The sequence below is a fragment of the Erinaceus europaeus genome, chromosome 6 (assembly GCF_950295315.1).
Source record: "Erinaceus europaeus chromosome 6, mEriEur2.1, whole genome shotgun sequence".
Taxonomy (NCBI): Eukaryota; Metazoa; Chordata; class Mammalia; order Eulipotyphla; family Erinaceidae; genus Erinaceus; species Erinaceus europaeus.
The window spans coordinates 21,645,641-21,665,208 of NC_080167.1; the positions used below are offsets into that span (position 1 = coordinate 21,645,641).

General features: G+C 41.6%; 1 pseudogene and 1 gene segment (V, D, J or C); both read left to right on the plus strand.

Moving 5' to 3' along the window:
• Positions 1 to 8,854: 8,854 nt before the first annotated feature.
• Positions 8,855 to 9,559, plus strand: LOC103127084 (immunoglobulin lambda variable 6-57-like). The segment is given in 2 exon segments: positions 8,855 to 8,924; positions 9,036 to 9,559. Coding segments are annotated over 2 exon segments (369 nt in total).
• A 7,126-nt stretch (positions 9,560 to 16,685) lies between these two features.
• Positions 16,686 to 17,201, plus strand: LOC132539101 (immunoglobulin lambda variable 6-57-like; annotated as a pseudogene).
• The last annotated feature ends 2,367 nt before the right edge of the window (positions 17,202 to 19,568 follow it).

Genomic DNA, 19,568 nt, shown 5'->3' on the forward strand with positions numbered 1-19,568 from the left:
TCACCCCCCCACCCCCCCCCCCCCCGCCCCCTGCAAATGGAGAGCTAGGGTGTTCTAACGTGGAACCTCACAAGGCGGGTCTTGGGCTTCATATTATGTGCGCTTAAACCCTGCCCCCCCCCCAACTCATCATTCTTGCAGCACCATTCAGATTTGGACCAGCAAGATAGCTCACTTGTACAGTGCACTTGGTTTGTCATATGGATGACCTAGGTTTGAAACTGACTCCCATTGTATTGAAGGAAGCTTTGGAGTCCTGGTGTCTTTTTCTGTCAAGTTTCTTTTTGAAAACGTCAGCCTGGACACTTAAAGCACAGTGACAAGAAAATATAAAGAATCATTAGTATACATTTCAGTTATTTATTTCAGTTAATTATTATAATAATTTCCAAGGCATAGGTTTCCCCAAATGTGTCGGCTTTTTTTTTTTTATGGCAGTGCTTTTGACATCTATCTCCTAGGATGCCAGGCTTCCACCTGTTGCCCAGTGAGATCTGTCTTTTTTCTTTTTAATTTCTCTATTGGGGAATTAATGTTTTACATCCCACAGTAAATACAATAGTTTGTACATGCAAAACATTTCCCAGTTCTCCACATACCAATACAACCCACACTAGGTCCTCTGTCATCCTTTTTGGAACTGTTTTCACTTTGGTGCAATATGCCAACTCCAGTTCAGGTTCTTTTTGTGTTTTCTCTTCTGATCTTGTTTTTCAACTTTTTCCTGAGAGTGAGGTCATACCATATTTATCCTTATGTTTCTGACTTATTTCACTTAACACCAGTTTTTCAAGGTCCATCCAAGATCGGTTGAAAATGGTAAAGTCACCATTTTTTATAGCTGAGTAGTATTCCATTGTATATATATACCACAACTTGCTCAGCCACTCATCTGTTGGTGGACACCTGGGTTGCTTCCAGGTTTTGGCTATTACAAATTGTGCTAAGAACATATGTGTACACAGATACTTTTAGATGGGTGTGTTGGGTTCCTTAGGATATATCCCCAGGAGAGGAATTGCAGGATCATAGGGTAGGTCTATTTCTAGCCTTCTGAGAGTTCTCCAGACTGTTCTCCACAGAGGCTGGACCAATTGACATTCTCACCAGCAGCGCAGGAGGGTTCCTTTGACCCCACAACCTCTTCAGCATTTGCTGCTGTTACCTTTTCTGATGTATGACATTCTCACAGGAGTGAAGTGGTATCTCACTGTTGTCTTGATTTGCATTTCTCTGACAACCAAAGACTTGGAGCATTTTTTCACATGTTTCTCAGCCTTTTGGATCTCTTCTATGGTGAATATTCTGTCCATGTCCTCTCCCCATTATTGGATAGGGTTATTTGTTTTCTTGTGGTTGAGTGTGGCAAAATCTTTATATATTTTGGTTATTAGCCTCTTGTCTGATTTTTGGCATGTAAAGATCCCCCATTCTGTGATGGGTCTCTTGGTTTGGATAGTAGTTTCTTTTGCTGTGCAGAAGCTTTTTTAATTTGATGTAGTTTCATAGGTTTATGCTTGCCTTAATCTTTGTAATTGGATTACTTTCATTGGAGATGTCTTTAAAATTTATATGGAAAAGAGTTCTGCCAATATTTTCCTCTAAGTATCTGATAGTTCCTAGTCTAAATATTCAAGTCCTTGATCCACTTGGAATTTACTTTTGTATTTGGTGAAATATAGTGGTTCAGTTTCATTCTTCTGCATGTTTCAACCCATTGTTTCCAACATCATTTGTTGAAGAGACTCTGGAAGACTTTTAAAAGTAGAGATACTAGTTCTTCTTTGAAGGTTTTGTGGAATTCATTTTTAAAACTATCTAGTCCAGGACTTCTATTTTTGGGAAGATTTTTGATAACTGTTTCAATTTCATTAGCTGTGATGAATATGTGTTCATATTATCTAGTTCCTCTTTACTTAATTTTGGAAGTTGGTAGGTATCTAGGAAATTGGCCATTTCTTCCAGGTTCTCTAGTTTGGTGACATATAGTTTTTCATAGTAGCCTCACATGATATGTTGAATGTCTGCAGTGTCTGTTGTGGTATGTCCTCTTTCATTTACGATTCGATTTATTTAGTCTTCCCCCCTTTTTCAGCTTTCAGCTCTCTAATAACCTTGAGATAATTAGTGTTTTCTTCTAGAATCTCATTGGTTGTTTCTGTATTTCTGATGACAATTCTTTCAAACGCTTTACTCACTCCTGTGATTATTTCCTTAGCTAGTGTTTGGATGTTGACCTCATTATTTTGTGCTTCAAACTTTGGGGGGCTTTTAGCTGGCCTCTTGTCCTGGTTCATTTCTCCAATATTTCCTTTTGGTTTAACCATTTTATATAGTATGTTATGAGGTCCCCCTCTCAGTACTTTTCAAATTACTGATCACTCTTGCCTGGATTGACTTGTGTCTAAGTATGGTAATTAAAGTGTTCACAGTTGTGGAAATTGACAGTTGTTTCAATATTATCTTAATCCCTGAGTTGGAGTTTAAAAGGCTTAAGAGGCTTAAAAGCCTCTTTTGTTCTTTTTCTTCCTCAGGCTATGGGAGCCTGAAGGCTTTTAAACTATTCTTCTTCTTCTAGCATTTGCCCTTCTTCTTCCATAGCCAGTCAACAGCGTCAGGTTGAGCCTGATGTGAAGTTTCGAGACCTCCTTTGAATCTGGAGAGGTGGCAGTCATTGACTATGTGGGTCATAGTCTGTCTGGAGCCGCAGGGGCAGTTCGGGTCATCTCTGGCTCCCCAGCGATGGAGCATAGTGGCGCACCGGCCATGGCCTGTTCGATAGCGATTGAGGAGGGCCCAATCATAACGTGCTAGGTCAAAGCCGGGTTGACGCTTGCAGGGGTCTGTGATGAGGTGTTTGTTCTTTACCTCAGCTGACTGCCAACTCTGTTTCCAAGAGTCTGGAACAGAGAAGTTCAGTGTAGGCATAGGGGACCAGATTGGGTGACGAGACGTCAAGAGTTGGACAGGGTGGGCGAAGATATCCGCGTATATTGGCAGGTCCGGTCGAGCATAGATGTGGGAAATGAACTTAGATGATGCCGCATCCCGATGAATATCTGGCGGGGCGATGTTGCTAAGAACTGGCAGCCATGGAACCAGGGTGGAACGGATGGTTCCAGAAATTATCCTCATGGATGAATATAATTTGGAATCGACCAAGTGGACATGGGGGCTACGGAACCATACTGGGGCACAGTATTCTGCAGCGGAATAGCATAATGCCAGAGATGATGATCGTAATGTGGAAGCGCTCATGCCCCATGAGGAGCTGGCCAGTCTTGCAATGATTTTAAACTATAAGAAGTCTTCTTAGCTTAATCACTGACTCTTGACCAAGAGATAAAGCAGGGTGGGGCAGAGAAAATCCAGTGATTATTCAAAGAGACTCTCACAACCCTACCGCTAGGCCACCAAGGTATAAATCTTCTCCTGAGTTTCCTGGTTAGTTCTCTGTCCCCTGGTGTCAGCACAGGGCCTCTCCTCCGCTGCTCTAGCTTCTGAAGGAAGTAGCAATGGAGACTCACAGTTGCATTTGGTGAGTCTTAGGGGAGTCCTCTCCTCCCTTTAGCCGTCTTTTTGTTGGCAAAACAGACTGGAGGTGGTATTTCAACTGGTAAACTGCCAACTGTTACCAGCCACTTAATCTCTCCCTAGGCTTCTAGTCACACACGTGTTTGCACTCACTGGTCATTTGGTGGGTTCCTGAAGTCATTCTAGCCCTGTCTTGTTGCGGTCCCAGGTGGTCTCTTTTGGTATTCCTAGTTGACCCAGCAGAGAAACACAGCTGCTGCTGCTTCATAGCCCTGCCTCCCCCCCCCCCAAGTATGTAGATTTCTATGTTGATATCATTTACAGTGAAGTTAGTCACAGCTGTGGTGATTCTCTCCATCTCCCTCTCAACAGATTGTAGAATTTTCACTTTCATTTTCTCAACAGCTTCTTTTCCCATTTTATACAATTGTAAAGTTGGATTATCAAACTATTAACATAGTTTAGTATGTCAATTACATCCCATATCTAAGAGTTAAAAATCAGTAACAAAATGATCATACACAAAATGATCAGCCTCATGTTTTTATATTACTCCGCCTTCCCACCAAAATCATCTGATTACCAGATGTTTTATTTCACCCTACTAGTACCTTGTTTTTCAAGTTTTCTTATACAGGCATAAAAAGGCGACCTCAATTAAAAAATCACATCCAGATTTTGAACACAATGGACTGACAATACCTAAATCTTGCTGAAATGGTCTGTACCTGGCTGATGTCAAATCACCTGGGAACCTGTAACTAACTGATCACCTGAAAGCTCTGAGCCATCTCATGGACAGAAATCCAACTGACTTTCACCCTCAGTGCAGAGACGGGATGCATTGGATCGACCTTCTCGTGGTGCATCCCGTGAGTACCCATTCATTGGGGAAACTGACAATCCTTCCTAGCCGACTGAATCCACATGGATCCCAGTCACTTTCAAAGCCATTGACTGGCTACGGAAGAAGGGCAAACGCTAGAAGGAGAAGAAGTGCAGAGACCCAGTCACTAGGACTAAAACAGCCTGCACAAATATGAACTGAGAATGAGAGGTAGAAAATTAGGAACCCCAAAACTGGCATGCTCCTAACTTCTATCAATTTCTTATTTATAAACTCCTAGCCCTAAATTTGGGAAAGTAGTCTACTATCTTTTAAATATCTCTTAATTTCTTTCTTTCTTTCTTTTCTTTTTTCTTTTTTTTTTTTTTTTGCCTCCAGGGTTATTGCCAGGGCTTGGTGCCTGCACCAGGAATCCACTGCTCCTGGAGGCCATTTTTTCCCTTTTGTTACCTTGGTTGTTTTACCATTATTGTGGTTATTATTATTATCATTATTATTGATGTTGTTGTTGGATAGGACAGAGAGAAATGGATAGAGGAAGGGAAGACAGAGAGGGGGAGAGAAAGATAGACACCTGCAGACCTGCTTCACCGCCTGTGAAGTGACTCCCCTGCACGTGGGAACCCGGGGGCTCGAACCTTGATCCTTCAGCTGGTCCTTGCGCTTTGTACCACATGCGCTTAACCCACTATGCTACCGCCCAACCCCCTCTTAATTTCTTTTTAATATTGTGTTTTTAAATTATTGGGTAAAGAGAAATTTAGAGGGGGAAATAGAAAAAAAAAAGACAGAGATACACCTGCAGCCCTGCTTCACCACTTGTGAAGCTTTCCTCCTGCAGCTGGGGATGAGAGGCTTGAACCTGGGTCCTCATGCACTATTTTGTGTGTGCTTAACCAGATGCACCACTGCCTGGCCCCTATTTTATTTAATATTTATTTATTTCCTTTTGCTGTCCTTGTTGTTTTATTGTTGTAGTTATTGTTGTAGTTATTGTTGTTGTTATTGATGTCATCATTGTTGGATAGTGCAGAGCAAAATGGAGAGAGGAGGGGAAGACACAGAGGAGAGAAAGTTAGACACCTGCAGACCTGCTTCACTGCCTGTGAGGCGATCGCCCCCACTGCAGGCGATCCCAACCAGGATTCTTACTCAGGTCCTTGTGCTTTGTGCCACCTGCACTTAACCCGCAGCACTTACTGCCCGATTCCCCTGGCTCCTATTTTCTAATATCATAAAATGCTGACAGTACAGCCAGTAATTTCACAATTCAGATAAGCAAGCACTCACACTGAAAGATGACACCAAGTTTGTGTTGTGCAGTGTGATTTCCATTATAGCTCTAATAAATCTCTCATTTGTTTGATGTATAACTCTTTCTAGAATAGCTTATGAACTAATGAGCAACCCAGTGACAGTCTCATCATAGATTTATTTTTCCACCTTCCCTGGGATAGGCTTAGCATTGTCTAGAAACTGTAGAGCTTCTCCAAATCTCTTCTGTCCCATAAAGCTGGTTCCTGTCTTGGACTCCAAGGAATTCTCTTTTGAACCACTCCCATCCCCCCTGCTTTCACAATGAAAGACTATGGTATCTGCAAAAAGAGTTCTAGGCAGCTCTATGCTTTAATTACTTCCTAACTCATGTTTTCACCAAGAACCTATCATTGTAGAGTGTCATAACTGGGAGAGTGTCTCAGGGCAACACTGAACAGAGAAGCAGGGAGGGAGGGGAGGAAAGTCTGTATTTTGATCCTGAGAAGATTAGTTACTCTGTGGAGGGCTCTTCCCCCACTGTAGATCCTGAACTCTGATGAGATAGATGAAGATAAGGAAAGTCGTAAAGACTTGGGGGCTGGGTAGGGGTGCACATGGCTGAGTGCAAACATTATAGTGAGGAAGGACCCTGGTTTAATACCCTGATCCTCACCTGCAGGGGGAAGCTTCACAAGTGGTAAACCAGTGCTGCAGTCAGTCTCTTTTCTTCTCTATCTCTTCCTTTCTCAATTGCTGTCTCTATCCAAAATAAATAACAATAAACAAATCTGAAAAAAATAGAGAATGGGAAAAAAATATCCTTATGGAAAAAAATGGCTTCTTCTCCTTCCTCCTGAAATCCACTCCCTTTCCACTTCTAAGCTCAAGTTCTAATATAGGGTGTCACCATCCTTCCTATTGCCTATGCTGTCTCAGCCAGAGACTTGACATCACAATGAACCTATGGAACTCTTAGCAACAGGGTCCAGAGGCACAAGGAAACAGCAAGTACCCTCCTACCTGCTGTCATGCACAAGCACAACCTGTGCTGGGCTCTGGAGGTCTCTTTATTATTTTCTCTGTACTCCCAGAGGTGGAGGGAAGGAGGGAAAGATAACGTGAAGAAGGGATGGAGAATTGGGTGGGCACTTGGGATTACTGAGTGTCTCAGAAATCCCTGCCATCTCTGCCCCTCCACCATCACTTGGTCCTTTTTCCTGGTGAATATTAGAAATATGCCACCAAGAATGACAGTGAATTTTGGGAGGAAATGAGAATTTCCTCTGTATACTTCTCTAGATCCAAACCCAGTACACAGCCTGTCCTATCTGAGAACTGCCTATTTTAAAAAGTCTTCCCTGAATTACATCATTGGAGGGTTTCTCAGATAATACATCACTCTTTTACTTTAATTTTTTAAAATATTTATTCCCTTTGGTTGTCCTTGTTTTATTGTTGTAGTTATTATTGTTGTTATTGATGCCATTGTTGTTGGATAGAACAGAGAGAAATGGAGAGAGGAGGGGAAGACAGAGAGGGGGAGAGAAAGATAAGACACCTGCAGACCTGCTTCACTGCTTGGGAAGCGACTCCCCTGCAGGTGGGGAGTGGGGGGGGGGGGGGGGCTCGAACCAGGATCCTTATGCCGGTCCTTGTGCTTTGCATCATGTGAGCTTAACCCGCTGCGCTACCACTGACTCACAATACATCACTCTTAAAACATCATTTAGATTTTGTCAAGAAAGAACTCCTTTGCACGATTTTTTATTTTTTGGTCATGTATACCACGAGATGTAAGCCTATCCCACACTATACTGAAGGAAAAGGAAACTATGATGTCATGTTATCTTTATCTCTGTCTCACTAAGCTTGGAACATGTTGGCTTGTGAGTTAAGGCATAGTGATGACAAAACACAATCATTAATATTCATTTTTGTTGTTGTTGAATCATTTCCCATCATGCTCAAGTTTTCCCAGATATGTGGAGTTATATATTGATATTTCCTATGAAAGCTAATCACAGATCTGGTCCTAATTTCTCTCTCTTTTTCAACAGAATACATAATTTCAATTTCATATTCTCAATTTCTTCATTCCCTATTTCCTAACATTTTTAGGATAGCATATCACATTCTTTTTTTTTTCCTGCTTCATCACCTGTGAAGCGACTCCCCTGCAGGTGGGGAGCCGGGGGCTTGAACCGGGATCCTTACGCAGGTCCTTGCGCTTCATGCCACATGCGCTTAACCCGCTGCACTACCGCCCAACTATCAGCATATCACATTCTTATCAGAGCTGCCTAATCAGTTATAACCCATGTATCTTACAAGAGTTACAAAAAAAACCAGTAAGATCCAAATTATAAACAAAATAAGCCTCAACACTGTACATAGATTCTTGCCTCTATCCTACCCAATCATATTATCATCTGACTTCTGAATTCTCTCCACAAATAAACTCAGATGCTTCTATGGATGTGTCATCCTCATGTTTAATTTCTAATCTTTACAACATTCTTTAGTTGAGACTTCAGAATAGATTGTGTATACACACACACACACACACACACACACACACACACAAACACACACACACTGCCCTTTCTTGCATTCACAAAGACTTTAGGCTTTCTGGCACCTTCTTGTGATGAAACCTGGCTTCAGTTCTTCCTTCTTCACATCTCAGTGGCTGGATATTCCATTAGTGAGGTGCCCACAGTTGTGCCCCATAAGGTCTTTACTGGAGATGGACGAACTCTTGCCACCACTTCCTACACTAAAAGGCCAGTTCATGTTGTGCTATTCAAAATGCTCTGACTCATTTAGATATTAAAAAGATAAATCTCAGGATACTGGGTAGAGAATCTTGGATATTAGTTTGGATATGGGGTTGGGGAGAGAGAGGAACCCTGAGCACTGTAACTTGCTCAGCAGCTTTATATCATGTCTACCCTCTAGAAGGCGCTGTGGTCTGGTACCTGTTCCTGGGGCTTCAGTTTCTCTCTGCTGTTAGGACACCCTTTGTGGCTCAGAGATGGAGCCATTTGTGGTCTCTCCTAATAAACCTTTGTTTATCTAGAGCTCAGGCTTAGGTAGAAGGGGATGTTGTACCACCTCTAGAAAAGGAAAGATTTGCATGGGCACTTTTTGCACCGTGAATGAGGCTGACATAAATAAAGAGCTATTGGGCTCAGGCATGGCTGTGTGTGTGAGAAAGGCAAGGCTGAGGGCATCTCCGCCATGGCCTGGGATCTGCTCTTCCTCACCCTCCTGGCTCACTGCACAGGTGATGTCTGCATTAGATTCTGGAGGACAACTGAGTATCATCTGGGATGGTGATCTCTCCTTGGAGCAGGATCTGTTCTGTCCTCTGATTTTTGTTGCTTTCTTCTCACAGGAACTTTGTCTCAATTTACACTGACTCAGCCCAGCTCTATGTCTGGGAATCCAGGACAGAAGGTGACCATCTCCTGCAAACGCAGCAGTGGCAACATTGGAAGCAACTATGTTTCCTGGTACCAGCAGTACCCAGGCAGTGCCCCCAGGAATGTGATCTATGATGATAACATAAGGCCCTCTGGGGTTCCTGATCGGTTCTCTGGCTCCATTGACAGCTCCTCTAAGGCTGCCTCCCTGACCATTTCTGGGCTGCAGCCTGAAGAGGAGGCCGACTACTACTGCTTTACTGGTCGCACAGTGCTCCAGATGCAGGGGAAGTGAGACTAAAACTCCCTCAGAGCTCTCCTGTCCTGGAACAACCCTCCATGCATACCCCTAAGGGAAGCTTGCTCTGTGTTCTGCTTGGATTCTTCAGTTGGAAGGTTTTTTGTTTTTACTACTTCTTCTTTTTCTTCGCTTCTCTTTTCTAATTTTCTCTTCTTTTTTAAAATTCTATTTTTTATTTGTGGTTACAAGGTTGTAAGATTATACCAGGATTCTGTGTCCCCTTCTTCCTACCTCTCAAACATAACTACTGTAGTTCCCACAAAGTCTTAGGAATGGTTTATACTCTTCTGCTGTGCTGACTACTCACTGGTATGTGCAGCTGGGTCTGGTAGCAAATTATCCTTTGTTTTCTTTGAATAAAATAAAGAGTATGTGAAATATTGTGCTTTTCTTCTTCCTCTATGCTACAAATTAGACTCTGTGATCCCAGATCTTAGAACTAAAGCTGTGGGTGTCTTTCCGCTTTTCTACCTCCCTCACTCAATTTTCACTGTCCTATCAAAATAAATGAATAAAATATTAAAAAAATACTTATATATATTTATTTACTACACAATAATACCATATAAATGTCAAACATTGTTATAAAATATCTGTATTAATAAAACTTAGAAATCTTTAGTAATGTTTATAAAATGATAAAACTAAAAAAAAATATTACCACATGGCTACTTAGCAATAAATACACATGCAGATAATTAAGTTCTTTTAAAAAATTTTTTATCATTTATTTTCCATTTTGTTGCCCTTTTTATTGTTTTATAAGTGTTGGAATAGGTTTGTAGGTGTCTATCTTTCTCTCTCCCTCTTCATCTCCCCTCCCCCTCTCAATTTCTCTCTGCTCTATTGAATAAAATGGAGGGTAAAAATATATACATAGCCTCCAGTGTTGTTTTCGCCGGGCTGGCTTCGCGGGTGGGACACAGAGACGACCAGAGATTCATGGCTGAATTGAGAACGCAGTTCAATCTTTATTTACGAGCGGGGATGCAGTCCAAAAACCTAATCACAACCCAGTTTTGTCCTTCATCTCTCTCCTCCTGCAGAAGAGTCAGGAACAAGGAACTAGTATGATAGGGGGGCGGGGGGGAAGAAAGAAGTGAGAACCAGCGAGGACTAAACCAATATATCCCGGAGGCAGGGGGAACGAGACCAAACCAATGTAACAGAATGACCATGTAAATAGACCACAACGTCAAACAATGTAACAGAAGGGATCCCAGAAGCAGAACTAGAAGCAAACCAACGCTCCAGGAGTGGTAGATTTGTAGTGTTGGCATCAGGCCCCAGTGGCTGGAAGGAAAAAAAGAAAGAAAGAAAGAAAGGAAGGAAGACTGAGGTAGCCCAGGAGAAGGCTCAGCAGTGAGCACCTTGGACTTGCAAGCATAAAGTCCTGACTTCATTCTCTCTCATTGCAGATATTAGAGTGATGCACTGGTTTTCTCTCTCCCTCTGCTCATAAGTGAATATGTAAATATTTTAAAATATTAAATATTTATATATAAATGTGTTAGACATACAAACACTTTAAAAATAGTCGAATCATATTTTTATCATTTAACCATAATCGCTCAGTGCTTGCTGAAAAAAGCTGCTATGTGAACAGACTGATCAGACTGCAAACTTTGTTGTTAACACCCTTCTCAGGTTTATAACAGGATGTCAAGGTAAGATACAACAACACATTGGGTGCAGGGAAGTTATGCCCTATATAGCAGGAGAGATGAGGAAACACTTGCCAGTCTAGGACATTTCATATTTACTTTGCTCCCAATGTGTACACATTACAATGCGTATAAAAGCTGGGTGAGGATGGGGGTAAAAAGTATAATGGTTAAGCAAAGAGTCTCTCATGCCTGAGACTCCAAAATTCAATCCCCTGAACCACCATAAGCCAGAGCTGAGCAGTGCTCTGGAGAAAAAGAAAAACAACAACAACAACGTGGTGAACATTAAGGCTCATATTGAGAACCCAATAAAACTAAGTAAGAAAAAAGCTATAAGAGAAGATGTGGCTGTCACCGAAATTGGCACTTAGTCTGAATTTGATGAGTCAGAAAGATACTCTAAGATCCCCGGCCAATCAGCTCTTCTCTTTTGGTAGTGGTTGTCATAACCTTTCACACAGTTGATGAAGGGGAACAAGGACAGGTTTTTTTCTCTGTTCTCATGAACCTTCCAATGGAGGGGATAGGATAAGGAGATCTGGTGGTGAGAATAGTTTGGAATTGTACCCCTGTTATCTTACAATCTTGTTAGTCATTATTAAATCACTAATTAAAAAAAAACACCCCACAAAGTTTGGTATAATTTACCATCTCACTAGGTCACTCTGTTTATCCATGCATCCATTGGTCTGATCCTAGATACTGTGACCCTGACATATGTGGATGGATTTGGCTCTTTTTTTCCCCTTGGTGACCACAACAGACTCTGAATCTTGTTGTGTTTTGTTTTTAATAAACTCATTGTGGATTAAATTATATATTTTTATTAATTTTATTATCTTTATTTATTTGACACAGCCAGAAATTGAGAGGGAGGGGGTGATAGAGATGGAGAAAGACAAAGAGACACCTGAAGCCCTGTCTCAGCACTCATGGAGCTTCCCCCCCTGAAGGCGGGGACTGGTAGCCTGAACTTGGGTCCTTGCACATTTTAACATGTGCACTCAGCCTTGGGTCCAAACTCCCAGAGGGTTAAAGAATAGGGATGCTATCAGGGGAGGGGATAGGATACAGAGTTCTGGTGGTGGGAATTGTGTGCAATTGGACCCCTCTTAACCTATGGTCTTGTCAGTGTTTCCATTTTATAAACAAACATTTTTGGTGTCGAAGGTAATGCAGTGGGTTAAGCGCATGTGGTGCAAAGCGCAAAGATTGGCCTAAGAATCCTGGTTTGAGCGCCTGGCTCCCCACCTGCAGGGGAGTCTTTTCACAAGCATGGCAGGTGGGGGGTGGGGGCTCGAACCTGAGTCCTTGTGCAGGTCTCTGTAGACCTAGCTACCTTGGTCTTTTAAATACATATAAATCTGCCTGACATTTAGAACTGTTTCAGTCCTAGGTGTGGAGAGCAGGTTGCCAGGTGTCTAGGAGTTTGTCTGGAAGTCACAGCTCTGCTATAGTTCAACTGTGTGAATTGGGAAAGGAAACTACTTTTTAGGGTTTTAGCACTTCTCCTTGGGAAAGGAGTGTCCTATGTTATGGAGTGATGCTGTTTCCTCTCTCTCTCTCTCTCTCTCTGAAAGAAATGTAGGTTGATACAGAGGACATAGATATAAAGGTTATATTCATAGTCCTTTAAAAGCCTTACCTCAAGTGGGGTAGATAGCGTAATTGTTATGCAAGGAGACTTTAATGCCTAAGTCTCCAAAGTCCAAGGTTCAATCCCCCTCCTCATCGTAAGCCAGTGCTGATCTACCTTCTGGTAAAAAACAAAGAAACAAAAAAACTTTCACTACACAAGTAGAACCTGAACTGGAATTGGTGTATTGCACCAAAGTAAAAGACTCTGGGGAGGGGGGTGGGAATACAGGTCTAAAAAGGATGACAGAGGACCTAGTGGGGGTTGTATTATTATATGGAAAACTGGGAAATGCTATGCATGTACAAACTATTGTATTTACTGTAAAATGTAAAACATTAATTCCCCAATAAAGAAATTTAAACACACACACACACACACACACACACACACACCTTTCACTTACTTCTTTCCCATTCTGAAAACCTCAGGTTAGATGCATATTAGCTCTAATCAAAGCAATCTATCAGCTCCCTGTTTTTCAAAAAAAAATTTTCAGTGTAGGAAGCATAACTCAATTTAAATTTTTTTGAAGATACCTATTATAAGATATGAATTTTTACCTATTTGTCAACAACTGTACTGTAAACCATTAACCCCCAAGAAAAACAACAGCATCACATAACAAATCCAACACAATGGACTGACAATATCTAACACTTGCTGAAATGACCTGAACCTGGATGATCTTAGATCACTTGGACACCTGTAACTGATTAACCCCTCTGAGGGTCTGAGTCATCTCATGGGCTGAAGTCCAACTCACGTTCATTGTCAATGTATAGACCCAATACTGGGATTAAAACAGTATGCACATGACTTCCCTGGGCAGATGACCCCATCATATGTCTTGGAGCCTTGCCTTCCCAGATCCCTGACCCACTAGGGAAAGAAAGAGACAGGCTGGGAGTATGGATCGACCTGCCATTGGTCATATTCAGCAGAGAAGCAATTACAGAAGCCAGACCTTCCACCTTCTGTACCCATAATGATCCTGAATCCATACTCCCAGAGGGATAAAGAATAGGGAAGCTATCAGGGGAAGGGATGGGATGTGGAGTTCTGATAGTGGAAATTGTGTGGAATTGTACCCCTGTAATCCTATGGTCTTGCTAGTGTTTCCATTTTATATATAAACAAAACTAGTATGCACAAATATCAACTGACAGTGGGAATTAGAAGTAAAAGAAAACAGACAAGCAAACAAAAACTAGGAAGCTCCTAATATCTACACATTTCTTCTTCAGAAATTAACAGTCCTACATTTAGTGGAGTGGGCTATATCTCCTAACACATTTTCTCTGAATATTTTTTTCTAATCTCTTAATATACTTAAAATATGGTATGACTAGAAATTCCACAATTTATATAATTGGATACACACTGTAAACCATGCAGTATGCTTCCCTTTCTAGCTCTATTATAATTCTGATTTACTAGTTGTCTTGTGAGAATTGTTTTTACAGTACACTAGAAACTCACAAGCTATTTGGTAACTGTTTCATCATGGGGTATATATTTGTTCTACCTTCTCTGGTGCAGGCTCAACATTTGCCTCAAGCCTCTTCTGTCCCATAAAACCAGTCCCTGCTCTTGAACCCCAAGTAATCCCTTTTGACTTACCCCCCCACCCCCATCCCCGACTTGCAAACTGAAGACGATGTTGTCCGTGAGACAGTTCCACACAGAACAGGTAGAATTCCTAATTTGTGTCTTTACCAGGAAGCTCTCATATTATAAAGTGTTATACCTCTGACAGTCTCCAGGGCAGCTCTGAGCAGAGCAACAGGAAGGGGAGAAAAGTCTCTGATTTGACCACTGGGAGAAGTTTCTGTTTTGACCACTGGACAGAGAAAGTTGGTGCTGTGATGGCTGTTCCCTTGCTGGTGTTGATCCTGGGCTCTCTGATGGGGTGAAAATAGTAAAGACTGCCCTTATTTAATGAGAAAAAATGGCCCCAACTTCTTCCAGAAACCCATTTCACTTCTACTTCTTTCCCAAGCTCAACTTCACATGTGGGATACCACCCTCCTACTGCCTATGTGCTATAGGAGAGTGTTGTAGGCAGAGAACTTGACATCACAATGAGCCCCTAGGGACTCTTAGCAACAGAGTCCAAAAGTAGTTGGTGGCAGCACGCTTCCTGGTGGCAGACAGATGAAGATGAAAATTGTGTATTGGACTGTAGTGGAGGATGCCCTCCCTGGAGTCCCAGAGATGGAGGTTAAGAAGGAAGGACAGTGAGGGAGGAGTGTTGAGGTGGGCAGTTGGACTGCTGGGAGTCCTGGAAAGCCAGGCAATCTTCTTTCCTCCACTCCCCATCCACTCCTATCATTTATTCCTCCTTCCCAGTGACTGTTAGAAATTTGACACGGGTGGTCCAGGAAGTGGTGCAGTGGATAAAGCATTGGGCTCTCAAGCATGAAGTCCCAAGTTCAATCCCTGGCAACACATGTACCAGAGTGAAGTATGGTTCTCTCTCTTTCTCTCTCTCTGTGTCTATCATTCTTCATGAATAAATAAATAATACTAATAATAAAATCTGACACAGTATTAGTAATTATTGTGAGGGAGTTGCTTGGGAAGTAGCATAATGTTTATGCAGGAAGACTTTCATGCCTGAGGCTCTGAGGTCTCAGATTAGAGTTGAACAGTACTTGGCTCACTTGGGTCTCTCTCTCTCTCTCTCTCTCTCTCTCTCTCTCAGTAATGAATAAATAAATAGAGTAGGGGGATAAAAATTCCCTTTCTTCACTTTTCCAGAATCACACCAAGTGTACAGCATGTTCTACTTGAGAAACTACTGTTTTTGAAAAGTCTTCCCGGGGCCAGTTGTTGGTGTACATGCTTGAGCACACACATTACAGTGCACAAGTACCCAGGTTCATGCCCCTGGTATCCACCTGCAGAAGGAAAGCTTTGCAAGTGGTGAAGCTGTGTCGCAAGTGTCTCTGTCCCTCTCTGTCTCCTCCAATATCTTTATTTCTGGAAGTTTCTATCAAATAAAGATAATAAAAATTTTAAAAGTCTTCCCTGAATTACATATCCTGAGGCTTTCTCAGACAGTAGTTCATTCTGAAAGTACCACTCATATGTGGACCAGGAAGACAGCTTACTTGGACAAGGGTATTTGATTTGTTATGTGCAGGACTGAGACTTGAGCCTGACTCCCATTGTATTAAGGGAAGAATTAGTGCCATGTTGTATTTCTCTTTCTCTATCTCTCTCTGTCTCTCTTTATCTCTGTCTTAAGATTCAAATGGGGGAGTAAAGCCACAGTAATGACAAAGCAAAAATAATTAATTTTTGCTCTATTACTGAATAATTTTCTATATGCAGTTTTCTTTTCTATAATGTGGAATTCTATATTGATATTGACAGTGAAGTCAGTCACTGCTCTGGTGTCTACCTTTATCTCTCTGTTTTAACAGAATGCAAAATTTCACTTTCAAATGATTAGTTACTTCTTTCCTCATTTCTAACATTCTAAAAAGAGGGTGACAATTTTTTATCAGAGTTCCCTAAATCAATTCCATCCCGAGTCTCCTATAGGAGTTAAGAACAAACACAAAGTAATTCAAAATGTCATGATCAATTGGATTGTTTCAAGCATTAAGGGCTCAGGATACTGTGAAGAGACTCTTGAGTATGAGTCTGGAAACTGAACTGGAGAGGGAGTGACCCTGAACATCATCACTGGCACAGGAGCTACATATCTTGTGTATCCACCAGAGGGCGCTGTGGTCTTACTATTGGCTCCTGAGCTCCTGCTGTTCTGTTCTAGTACTTTCTTGTGCTGGCCTCATTGAATGGAACGTTTATGGGTCTCCTATAGTCTACATTTACTTAAGCCAGAATCAGGATTAAGTAGAAGGAAGAGCTTGTATTGCCTCCAGAAAGAGAAAGATTTGCATGGGGACCTTCCACCACATGAATGAGGTTGAAATAAATAAAGGGTTGTTGGATTCAGGCATGGATGTGTGTGGCCCAGAAATCAAAGGCGGAGGACATCACCACCATGGCCTGGGCTCTGCTCTTTCTCACCCTCCTCTCTCAGTGCACAGGTGATGCTGCTGGCAATTCTAGGGGACAACTGGATGTTACCTGACATAATGATCTCTCCTTGGCTCAGGGTCTTTTCTGTCCTCACTAATCTCTGTTTCTCCTTCCTTGCAGGGTCTTGGTGCCAGTTTATGCCCACTCAGCCCCAATCTATGTCAGGGAATGAAGGTCAGAAAGTAACCATCTCCTGCACCTGCAGTAGTGGTAAAATTGAAAGCAAGTGTGTGTACTGGTATCAACAGCTCCCAGGCAATGCTCCCAGGAATGTGATCTACAATGATGATAGAAGGACTCTCTGGGGTTCCTGATTGTTTCTCTGGCTCCATTGACAGTGCCTCTAATGCTGCCTCCCTGACCATCTCTGGGCTGCAGTCTGAGGACGAGGCTGACTAATATCGTCACACTGCTGACAACAATTATAATCACACAAGGCTCCAGTTACAGGAGGAAGTGAGATCAAAACTCCCTCAGAACTTTCCCCTAGCAGGATAAAACTTGACTTGTTCCTACAAAGGAAGCTTATTCTCCTATGTGTCATTCTTTAATTCTTTTTAAAAATATTAATTTATTTTTCCTTTTTGCTGCCCTTGTTTTTCATTGTTGTTGTAGTTATTATTGTTGTTATTGATGTCGTCGTTAGATACACAGAGAGAAATGGAGAGAGGAGGTGAAGACAGAGAGGGGGAGAGAAGGATAGACACCAGCAGACCTGCTTCACCGCCTGTGAAGCGACTTCCCTGCTGCCACCTGACCCCCGAGCATATGTCTTATAACTATTTATTTATTTATAAAAAGGAAACATTGACAGAACCATAGGATAAGAGGGGTCTTATAACTTTTTAATCCAATCATCTGTCAAAGGCATTTTGGTTGTTTACAGATTTTTGCTATTATGAGTAAAGCCACTACTACTACTAGTGTTTGCCAGTAAAGCCACTATGAACATGGGAGTGTGTATATATTCCTTTGAATCAGTGTTATTATATCTTCTGGGAACATGCTTAGTAGTGGAATTTCTGGATCATATGGAATTGAATCTGCTCCACTGGGAATTGGGTAGAGTTTGACTGCAATATTTTTCTTCTCCTACATAGACAGAGGATCCTGTTATGTAACCCAAGAGCCCACCTTACAAAGAGAGCATGAGCACATTCTAGGACAAGTAACGACTCCTTCAAAGGGATTAAAATGAGACATAGATAAGTCTAGAGTTAGAGCATAGTGGTAAATTGTCTTATTACAGAAAAAAAATCTAAATCTTATGTTTAATTTATTATCAGTACAAATTTATAGAAAATGTTATTGGCGACATTATGTATTGGGGGAAGTATGACATTTGTCCCTCCAGCCTTTTTATAAAATTATATTCAGAAATGGTCTGGGCTACTTTGCATTTGGACAAAATTGATTAGGGATTATTATTTAGTAAATAATGTTATATAGTAAAAACAAATATAACGTAAGAACAAGAAGCTGTTGTGTTGTGTGCACCAAAGAGACAAATACACTCAGTGTATCAGAATCATTGGATCTAGAATCAGACCACTAAGTATGTGAATAGACACATGGACCTGGTGAGCTGTACAATCTGGCTGAGCTCTAGGGCTTTGGACCTGTAACCTGTAATGAGTGCTGTGGGAAAGCCATGCTTCCCTTCACAGTTGCTCAGTGAGGAACAATCACTCCAAGGAACCTTTGTGTGGGGCCAGTGATATGTGAAGGCTTAGGCCCTGTTCTCCCTCACAGAGGCTCAGCAGAAGTGGCCTCTCTGTTGTGACAGAGTCCCCTGGGGAGTGGCCTTTGTGTGGTGCCAGCAGGTGCTTTTTTCCCAGGGCTCTCCCATTCTTCTCAGTCTGGGAAGTGAGCTGAGCTTTAACACCAGAACTCAAACAAAAGCCAAGAAGAAGTCAATGGATGGAGCTTATCTGCATGCAGAGCCCTGCCTTTGGCTGAGTTTTAAAATGAAAAGGAGGCCTGGGGTAGCTCATTCCACTCTGGGGGCAGTGAACAGTGTGTACCATGACCTGGTCTTCTCTTTATTCTCCTCTGTCATTGTGCAGGTTGGGACAGATCTCATTGTGCAGATCTCATTGTGCAGGTTGGAACAGATACATCATCCCACTAACTTAAGATCTTGATTACTACTAGCCTGGTGTCTTATTTTGAAGGTTTCTTTTCCCAGCCTGTACTGACTCAGCCTCCCTCTATTTCTGCATGTGGTATTATTCCACTTTCGATTGCCAAATCATTCACCACTATATGAAAATATCAGTTTATCTCTTCATCTTATAATGAATCACTTTCCTTGTTTTGGTTTTTCACTTAAAATTACTATTAGACATTTTTTTAAAAAAGATATATACATTTTCATTTCAAGGATTAGAATCGAGTCATGTGATAACTTTATTTTTTCTCCCTTTTTTTGCATGTATTTTCAGAAATATTTTCCAGTATGTTTGCATTGGTTTACAGTGTTATCAGTGCTGTGTGAGGTGTACAACTTCTCTACACATTCACCAACAATTACTGTTTTTTTACTGGGGGAATTAATGGTTTATAGTCAATAATAAAATCCAATTACAAAAGTAAAATAAGTAGTTTGTACATGTATAACATTTCTCAGTTTTCCACATAACAATTCAGTTTCTCTCTAGGTCCTCTGACATCATGTTCTAGGATCTGACCCTCCCCCCCACCCCAGGGTCATTTACTTTGGTGCAATACACCAAGCACAGTCCAAGTTCTGCTTTGTGTTTTTTTACTTTTCAACTTTTTAAAAATTTATTATTGGTAATTTAGTAATTACTGACAAGATTGTGAGATAAGAGGGGTACAATTT